General features: G+C 42.7%; 1 protein-coding gene across 1 annotated transcript; it reads right to left on the bottom strand.

The window, feature by feature from the left end:
- Positions 1-213: 213 nt before the first annotated feature.
- LOC125343514 (U2 small nuclear ribonucleoprotein A'-like) lies at positions 214-1,245 on the bottom strand. Its single transcript, XM_048335983.1, has one exon. The coding sequence runs from the start codon at positions 1,169-1,171 to the stop codon at positions 413-415; it is 759 nt and encodes a 252-aa protein (XP_048191940.1). The 5' UTR covers positions 1,172-1,245; the 3' UTR covers positions 214-412.
- Positions 1,246-10,033: the final 8,788 nt, after the last annotated feature.

Genomic DNA, 10,033 nt, shown 5'->3' with positions numbered 1-10,033 from the left:
TGCCTTAGAGGACTCGGAACAAACTTGAATCACTAGTATGTGGTCAGACAACTTCTGTTGTTATGAGGAACTCAGTCATTTCACCTTCAGTCAGTCCTGCTTCAGTTTCCAACCACTAATCTCAATTCTGTCTCCTGGGTTAAGTGGTTGTTTTGGTTGGTTGGTTTTGCTTTTCTTTTTTTTTTTTTTCTTTCTTTTTTTTTTCCAGGATGTATGTAACCTTTATTTTCACTATTTGTAGAAAACTGACATTTACATTTCAAAACTTAACAACCCCCCCCCAAAAAAAACCCCAACAACCAGCAGATTAAAATATTTCAATCAGGCTGATAGGTTCTACTTTGCTGCCACAAATGCACATTCCCAAACCAGAACTTGTCCAGGAGGGCTTATCATCTGCCCGGCAGGTGGCTCATGACCCGTTTGCAACTGTGTCTTCCTCCATCTCTTCTTCACCATCATCAGTGGGCCCTGATCTGCGTTCTCTGCCTGGGATCTGCCCAGACTGCAGCAACCCTTTCAGCCTCTCCACTTCAGCCAGGGTTGAGGCGTTGGCTATAGCGTTCTTGATCGCTTCCACATCTCCTGGAGATGGGCCACCTTTCTTTTTGTCAGTTGGCAAACCAGCACCTGGGTTAAAGGTTTTGCTTCTCCTGGCAATATCCTTTGCAAGCTGTGCACCCCGTTTGCCCTTGAACATTTTCTCTGCTTCCTGACGCTCTTTTAGTTTTACTTTCTGGAAATCCAGGACTCGAACCTGTGGGACTTTGTAGATGACATACAGTCTGTAATGCTTCTTATTTGTGACCGGGTTTCTTAGGATGCTTAGATAGGTCAGTGATTTGAGAGATGCCAGAAGGTCCAGATCTCCCAGTTCCACGAGACTGTTGTTGGTGAGAATGAGTTCTGTCAGACAGGGCAGAGCCTGGTCCAGCCCCTCACCTATGCGGCATATTCTGTTGTTGTTCACTAATAAAGTTTTCAGTCTTCTCAACAATGGAAAGCCATCCAGTTTCCTGATTTCATTGTCAGAAAAATCAATAGCATCGAACTGGTCTAAAGTAGCTCCTAGATTTTCTATGACAGGAATTTTATAGCCCCGCAGGTCCAGCTCGCGGTCCCGCACGGCGTTGGTGTACTGCTCGATCAGCTCCGCCGTCAGCTTCACCATCCTGAGCCCGGACGCCCGCCTCGACTCACGGCCGCCGCCACAGCCGCTCCCCGCAGCCTCCCGCCAGAGCGACGTCCCGGTGTGCCCTGCCTGCTTTTCTTTTTTGTTGATCTGTTTGGTTTTGTTTGGTTTTGTTTGGACATCAAGTCGCATTGCCCAGAAGAGCCTAGAACTCACTGAATAGCCTAGGTTGGCCTCAAACTCACCATCCTCCTGCCTCTACCGTCTGAGTGCTGAAATTATAGGCTATGTTGCTCAAGGCTGGCACAATAGTGCTTGAACCATGGCTATACTTCTAGATTTTTGGTGGTTAATTGAAAATAAGAGGCTCATGGGCTTTTTTTTCCCTGACTGGCTTCAAACCACAACCATTAGATCCCAGTCTCCTAAGTTGCTAAGATTATAGGCAGAGGCCATGAGGGCCCAACTTGCATCTTCTTTTTTTTTTTTTTTCAAATTTTTATTATCAAACTGATGTACAGAGAGGTTACAGTTTCAAACGTTAGGCATTGGATACATTTCTTGTACTGTTTGTTACCTTGTCCCTCATACCCCCCTCCCTCCTCCCACTTTCCCTTTCCCCCCCTGAGGTGTTCAGTTCACTTACACCAAACAGTTTTGCAAGTATTGCTTTTGTAGGTTGTTTGTCTTTTTTTACCCTGTGTCTCTTAATTTTGGTATTCCCTTTCAATTTCCTACTTCTAATACCAGTTTACACGGTTTCCAATATACTCAGATAAGATACAGAGATAGTGTAGGTACAACCACAGGAAGGTGATACAAGAACATCATCAATAATAGAAGCTACAGATACAGATGGGACGTTGAAAGTAGTTACAACTGTGATATAACAATCGTTTCCATAACATGGAGTTCATTTCACTTAGCATCATCTTATGTGATCATAAGGGTATAGCTATTGGGCTCTTGTGTTGCTCTGCTATGACTTGCCTAAACCTGTGCTAACTATTCCCAATAAGGGAGACCATAGAGACCATGTTTCTTTGGGTCTGGCTCACTTCACTTAGTATAATTTTTTCCAAGTCCTTTCATTTCCTTACAAATGGGGCAATGTCATTCTTTCTGATAGAGGCATAAAATTCCATTATGTATATGTACCACATTTTTCTGATCCATTTGTCTACTGAGGGGCATCTGGGTTGGTTCCAGATTCTAGCTATGACAAATTGTGCTGCGATGAACATTGTTGTGCTGGTGGCATTACTGTGATTTTGTTTGTTGCACCTTCTTTTTTAACCTCTATTTTGTATTCTTCTCTTTTGAAAAGATTTCTGCTAGGCATGTGCCAATGGCTCACATCTGTAATACTAGCTGTTAGGAAGTTGAGATTTGGGGCTGAGGATATGGCCTAGTGGCAAAAGTGCTTGCCTTGCATACATGAGGCCCTGGGTTCAATTCCCCAGCACCACATATACAGAAAATGGCCAGAAGTGGCACTGTGGCTCAAGTGGCAGAGTGCTAGCCTTGAGCAAGAATAAGCCAGGGACAGTGCTCAGGCCCTGAGTCCAAGCTCCAGGACTGGCCAAAAAAAAAAAAAAAAAAAAAAAAAAAAAAGGAAGTTGAGATTTGAAGATTGCAGTTTGGGGGCTGGGAATATGGCCTAGTGGTAGAGTGCTCACCTCCTATACATGAAGTCCTGGGTTTGATTCCTCAGCACCACATATATAGAAAAAGCCAGAAATGGTGCTGTGGTTCAAGTGGTAGAGTGCTAGCCTTGAGCAAAAAGAAGCCAGGAACAGTGCTCAGGCCCTGAGTTTAAGTCCCAGGACTGGCAAAAAAAATGAAGATTGCAGTTCTAAGCTAGCCCAAGAAATAAAGTCCATGAGATTCTTATCTCCAATTAGATACAAAAAAAAACTGGAAGTGGAGGTGTGGCTCAAGTGGTAGAGTGCTAGCCTTAAGCAAAAGAAGCTCAGGAACAGTGCTTAGGCCTAGAGTTCAAGCCCCAGAATAGGCACACACGAAAGAGATGACTACTATACATTAAGCACAGTTCTTGTGATGTAGAGCTACATATTTTGCAAAAAAAAAAAAGAGTCAATAATCATCTCCTGTATTCTAGATTCTATACTATTAACACAACCTGACATTCCACAGATATTTTTGGCATCTACATTAAACATGTTTCCATCCTGCAGAGTTGCTAACTTGTCAAGATTTTGTTTTATGAAACTAATAGAAAGAAAAATATTACCTTTGTTCTCATCAAAATTATTTGGTTTATATTGGACCATGTTTGTAGTCTAGTAAATTCTTCTTAGATTCCTGGTTGTATCGTATAGCATATTACTTCCCCTCTCCTTCCACTTGGCTCTTAGCCCTTCCTGAACATACCTTTTCTATATCTTCTCCTAAGACATTAGTCAAAATGTTGAAACCAAGATGGAGGAAGTTACAGAGCTCTGCAGTTTACCCCAAGGAATTTCCTATAGAGACTCCAGCTCAGTCTTCTTCCTATCTCAATCCACCTGAGACACCCTGTGATCACCCATTTATATCATCTCAGTGTTCACAAAACATCAGAGCCACCCAAGGAGGAGAAGGCCTAAGGAAAATGGAAGTGTAGGGAAAGGCCTGTGTGCTTTTGGGGAAAAAAAGAACATTTCAAAATGACTCTGATAAATCCTCTACAGAATGGCCTCATCTTCTATGGTTTGTAAAAATTCCTGTTTGTGGGAAACATGGAATCAACAAATAACACCTTTGTAAATGATTTTCTCATTGGTATGTTAATAACCCATGGTTCATAGGATTGTAATGAGAGCTAACTGATCAGTGTATGAAAAGCATTTAGCACAGTGTTTACCACATAGTAAGTGCTCAATAAAAGCAACACTGAAAAAAGTACCAGAAGTGGAGGTGTGGCTCAAGTGACAGAACACCAGCCTTTAGCTGAAAATCCAAGTGAGAGCATGGCGTTCTTAGATCATGCTCTAGTACTGGCACAAAAATTAATTGATTGATTAGTTAATTGATTAATCAATAGATGATAGAAAAATAAACAAATAAAATACCTACTTCAGCTGGAGGTATAAGTCAAGTGGAAGAGTGTCACTTGTCATCAGCAAGGCCCAGGGTTCAATCCCCAGTAACAAAACAAAAGAAACATTTCAGAATCAAGCTAAAAGCATAATACATCTAGTCACTGTTTCCTCCATTTGTTTACCAGAACATCATAAAAATAAAATCTTTGTCATGCTGCAATACAGATACACTGTAACCATCACCTACCTATATTTATTAGTCAAATAACCCCATCAATAAACACCACATTCCCCAGCCCACAAATGCAAGTCCAGAACACAGCTCCCCAATGGGGATATTATGGTCCAAGCTATACTGAAATGTAATAGCTTCAAGCTGAGGCTCCATGTTCCATCTGGCTCCCATCCCCCTCATCTGTGAAGGCAGCATCAGGACTTTCACATTCTTGGAGGCTCACATCACTGCCCTTCCTGTGGCTCCTTTACCTGGTCCTGTTCTTTGTAGAGAAAGTAACAGAATCCAGGCAAAGTAACCCAGGCCTGGCTTGCAACAAGATCATTCCACCATGTTCATGGCTGAAGGATAGACAGGAATATCCACCCTTGTCACACCTGTGTCTCTGACATGACCCCCCACCACCACCTTCCAGCCTCCATCATGGGTCACTATCCACATCTCAAGACTTCTGGTAGCTACAGGTCCCAGAGGAAGTAGGATAAAAAATGATCTGGAATCAGAGACACCTGTGAGTCTGCAACACTGGAAAACATCTTATGCTGTGGCTTTCCTACTACTTTAGTGCTACTGGACACATTACTTTAAAAATTACCATTGGTCACATCTCCATTATGCATTATAGAATATTTCAATGAATAATTCCTCCTTTGCATCTAAAAACAGTTCAGCAGCTTCCTTTGGGACAAGTTTTAGTAAAATAAATTTTAAAGAAATTGTCTCTATCAAGCCAAATGATTATTCCTCACACACACATAAAATAATTATCTGTCACAATATCCAGCTTAATCACACAAGAAGGGTGAATAACAGCTACTTTGTTCCAAAAGGCATTAAAGGCTAAAGATTTTATTTTTGAGGGTGGATGATATTAAGTTAATTTTACAAATAAGTTTCTAGAAGGTTAGGTAAATTTCTCAAAGGCCACATAACAAATATCAAGGCTTGAAGTCAAAACCTGGGCTATCAGACTCCAAATCTTTGGATCTCTTTTCTACTTCCACATTTGGAAGTGCCATCCAACTGCCTTGACTAAAATGGCCGCCATCCTCCCTTTGAAGGAACAGACAGTGGATAACTGAAGCTTCCTAAAAGACATCTTTCAACTCACAGCCTTGTATTAACTTCTCTTCAAAAAGACTCAGTTTCCCTCCCAGACAGCTACATTTCTATGCTATTCCAGGAGACCTTTCTTCTTCAACCTGACAGGTAGATAGTCACAGAACCACCTCCATCTGCAGAATAGATGTTGAGACATACTGCACCAAGCAGAGCTCCAACCCCACCCTCAATCCTGCAGCATTATGTCACCCGTCATCAAAGCATCTGGCCTGCCCACTGTCCCACTGCAGAGATTTTACACAAATTAGCAAGGCTGTGGTTTATGAAATTTTCATTTATCATCCTCCATGTTTTTCAGCCCCAACCCTTCACCCTGAAATCTCCACAAAGGACACAAATACATCCAACTGGAAGAAAGCCATACAGCACAGTCCAATTTCAAAATCAGATTATCCAAACCACAAGCATAACCAGTCCCATGGTTGAGAGATTAAATAGTGGTCTCAACCTACCACCTTCTCCAAGTCAGCTCTCTAAAATAGTCCAAGGTAAAACTTTCAACTAAATTCATGGACTCATTCCCCTCATGTATTTTTTCTTTGAGGTGTAACACTCTTTTTTCCTAACTTAAATAGCATCCCTAAAAATAACCAAACAGTTTCCTGGTTATCTACAGCTAAAGAGATGAGAAGGTTGTCATTCATTGTTTGTGACTCATTTTAATTCCAACCTGAGATGAGCCAGACAAAAAGAATGGCCCCAGGAACAGCTTGCAGAGCCAGGGATCTGGGATCACGTACAACTCAGTCTCATCTCTAGCCACATGAGGCTACTGGATGATGTCAGCACCATACTGCTTCTCAGACAAACCAACCAACACAGAGCCCCAACCCTGCATCATCTCCTCAAAATGGCCTCTCACTTCTCAAAAATAAAAATACAAACTTGGAGTACAGTGCGCTTCTTCTGAATCATCCCTCAACCAACCCTGGCTCCTGTCTTTTCCTATCTTCTTAAATAACCTGTTTCCTTTTCCTGGTTGACAGCTCACTTTCAACTTCTATAAGTACCTGGTTTCTTGCTGGGGCTTGAATCAGCATAGTCTTCAACCATCTTCCTGGGTTTACAACCTCAGGCTGCAGCTCTGCAGAATTAGCTTAAACTGGTCAAATTAGATTTCAAGTGGGTCAGAATTGATCTTTGCTTGTCAGGAAAAAAATTAAACTGATACAGAGCAACTTCTGACCATTTTAAACCCACTTGGGCCAATTTTCCATTGCTAATGCAGAAGCAAGCCACTGAGGGGGATCAGGATGAGTCAGGAATGAGATGAAGCTGTTTCAAATCTGCTTAGAAGACCGGGGGGGAGGGGGCGGGGGAGGGGGACAAAAAAGGACCTGATGTTGAGGACCATACCATTAGTGGTGGTGATGCTGGAGGGGGAATCAGAAAGGACCTAATAGTCTGTGAGGTAGGATCAAACCACTGTGGACCCCGGGGGAGGGGCTAAAAGAAACTGATGCTCAATGACGCAGGATCAAATCATTGGTGGGAGACAGGAGGGGGAAAGATGCTGATGTTCCAGACAGGATCAAACCACTAAGAGGTATAGGGGGTTGAACAAGGATGCTTTTCTGTAAGTTATCATCAAACCACTCTGGGTTAGGGATGTTAGGGATGGACAAGAAGAAGAAGGAAGAATAAGAACAGAAAAAGCCTAATAATCTGTGTGACAGGATCACACCATTCTGTAGGATTGGTTGAAAAGGGATGCTGTTCTAAGAAACAGGATCAGACCACTGGGGAAGGAAGGGGAGCTGAAATTTCTTAAAACAAATTTAAATTTTTTATAGTGAAGCAGAAGAGGATCTGATATTCTGTAGCACAGAATCAAGCTTTGTTTTATAATTAATGCATAGTGTTTACATATATTACTTCATGTGCTCTTTATTCTACCCTGATGCTTGGACCAGACCATCTTTCCACAAAGGCCTCAACAGACATACTGAGCTGTCTCTGATGGTTGCTAGGCAACAGTGCAGCAGCTGCCTGATGAACCTTGCCCTTTTGACATTAACTCCTAAATTTCTGGTTGGGAGATAAGCATACACAGGTGAAACAGTATCATTAAATGGTAAGAGAAGAGTGAAAAGACAAAGACAGACTTTCAAAAATGAAAGGGAGACAGCAAGTGATTAGGAAATTGTGGTTACTTTGACAAAAAGATAGTCAATTCACTGTACATTTTTTGGTCTGAGTACTCTACTCTTAGTTTCTGCCAGTCCTCGGGCTTGAACTCAGGGCCTGGGTACTGTCCCTGAGCTTCTTTGGCTCAAGGCTACCACTCTACCACTTGAGCCACAGAACCACTTCCAACTTTCAGCTTTTTCTGTTTATGTGGTACTCGAACCCAAGGCTTCATGTATGTTAGGCAAGCACTCTACCACTAAGCCACATTCCCAGCTCTCCCACATAGTTTCTATCTAGTAGTTAGAGTCTCTTTTCTTCTAGAGCAGAAATTGGCTTCAGGGCTTGCCAGTCAGGCCATACCAATGCACTGCCTATTTTTATGCAGAGCACAAGCTAAGTGATTTTTATATGTATAGGGGGCTAATGATTCATAAGAAGAATAATTTTACAGCAGGTGAAAATTATATGAAAATCAAATTTCAACCCAGTAGGAGTTCTATTGAAACACAGTCATGTTCATTCATTTACATATATGTAAATGATTTCCTGTCCCCACAGTAGAGTTGAGAAATGACATGGAAGACAGTATGACTTTCATCACCACCAAAACACTTTACTACCGTGGTCTCCATAGTTTAAATTTGTTGACCCCTGCCCTAGAGCAACAAAGAATCCATTTTAACTGAACTTGGCTTAACAGGAAAGGTAGCTCTGAAAGAAACCTCACAGAGAATCCACAAATAATATCAAGCCATTTCCTATGAACTCCAGCTAGACCTCTCTAAGAAGTGTGAGAGAATAGCTAGAAGGTAAGGTTGAGATCAGACCAGGAAAGGACTTTTATACTTCATGAACATTCTTGGCCACTGTGAAAGTAAGAGAAGAGCCAGATTTCAGGTTGGGGTTAGGTTAAGTGACAAAGCAAAAGCTGGACTTTGATGGAGTGATGGAACTGCTTCATGGGTCTAGAGATTACTCAAATTCTGTGTCAGTTCTAGAAAAGTTGCACTATCCTCAAGCATCTCACATAGCCTAAATATAATTTGATCAGAGCTCAAAAGCCTATACTAAGTCAAAGATGACTAGGTCCATTCCCATGGAAGCATTTATAAAGCAACTCTCAGCTGCTTCCTTGCTACTCAGGAGGCTGAGATATGAGAATTGTGATTCAAAGTCAGCCTGGGCAAAACAAAAAGTCCATGGGACTCTAACCACCAAAAATGCTGGAAATACCAACAATGCTGGAAGTAGAGCTGTGGTTCAAGTGACAGAACACTTACCTTGAGCACAAAAGCTCAGGGACAACACTCAGACCTTGAGTTCAAAGCTCAGTACTGGCACACACCAAACACACATGCACACACACGCGCGCACACACACACACACACATCCTTTCTGTTTCATGCTCACTTTTTAAAGACAAACTCACCTTAGACCTCTCTCAGGAATCTTGTTCTCCGCTGAACTCCATAGCAGTTCCTTATACACATACACCTAATTATAACCTGCCACACGTTGAATGTGAACATGTCCTATTTATTTTCCCAGAAAGACCTTGAACTCTCTAAGCAAAAAGATCGTAACTGAAATGTTCCTGTAGTCTCTTGAGGCCTTGTTAACTGGTAGTAATATCGACCCAGTGATCTAGTGGTTCCTCAGTGTGGTCAGGCTTCCATTTAGGAGCCTTTCTAGACCTTGTAATCTGGGAAGGGGTAAGGCCTAGGGATGTATGCCAGCCAAGCCAGGGTTACATGGGCCATGCAAAGTAACTAGCTCTTTCTGGTCCTGATGCCGCAAGGTCCCTGGCTCCCCATTGTGCCTCCCTTCACAGGGCTGAATGCCCTGGTCAGGAAGACAAAGCTCACAGTTATGGCTGCCAGGTATCCAGTCCCATTTTCCATGGCCTCTGTTGATCCTGGATTCAGCCTTCAGGCTGGACTCAACAGATTCAGGACGAAAATAGGCCCTTGGCCGGGAAGGCTGGCTTTCCACAAAGTGCTCTTTCCCCCAGCGGCCAAAGCAAACGCCGCCGGCCGAGGCTAAAAGCCAGCCAGCCGCTCCCGACCTCTGCAGCCAGCACCAAGGAGGCCCAGAGTCAACAGTGCATGGACAGCTCTGCTATTTCACCCTTTCTCCTTCCTCAAACATCACATTTCTCTTCAGTGCAGCTAAACAACTAAATAGGAATAAAGTCAACTTCAGCCTCTAGGAAAAAGTCAAAGATCTTCCATGGACCTCAATTGCTGAAAGTCTGTGGTCCCCATCTGCTTGTGGCAGATCTATTCAATCTCTCTCGTGGGAGACTAAGGCCACAAGCTACCTTCTGCAGTCTTGCTTCTTTAAGTCGCTTTCCTTTCTTTCCTTAGGGGA

This window comes from Perognathus longimembris, chromosome 28 (assembly GCF_023159225.1).
Source record: "Perognathus longimembris pacificus isolate PPM17 chromosome 28, ASM2315922v1, whole genome shotgun sequence".
NCBI classification, from domain to species: Eukaryota; Metazoa; Chordata; class Mammalia; order Rodentia; family Heteromyidae; genus Perognathus; species Perognathus longimembris.
The sequence above is the reverse complement of the archived record's forward strand: the minus strand, read 5'-3'. Positions and strand labels throughout refer to the sequence as shown.

Coding starts and splice junctions, on each gene's coding strand:
- LOC125343514 (XM_048335983.1), bottom strand. CDS start 1,171: ATGGTGAAGCTGACGGCGGAGCTGATCGAGCAGTACACCAACGCCGTG.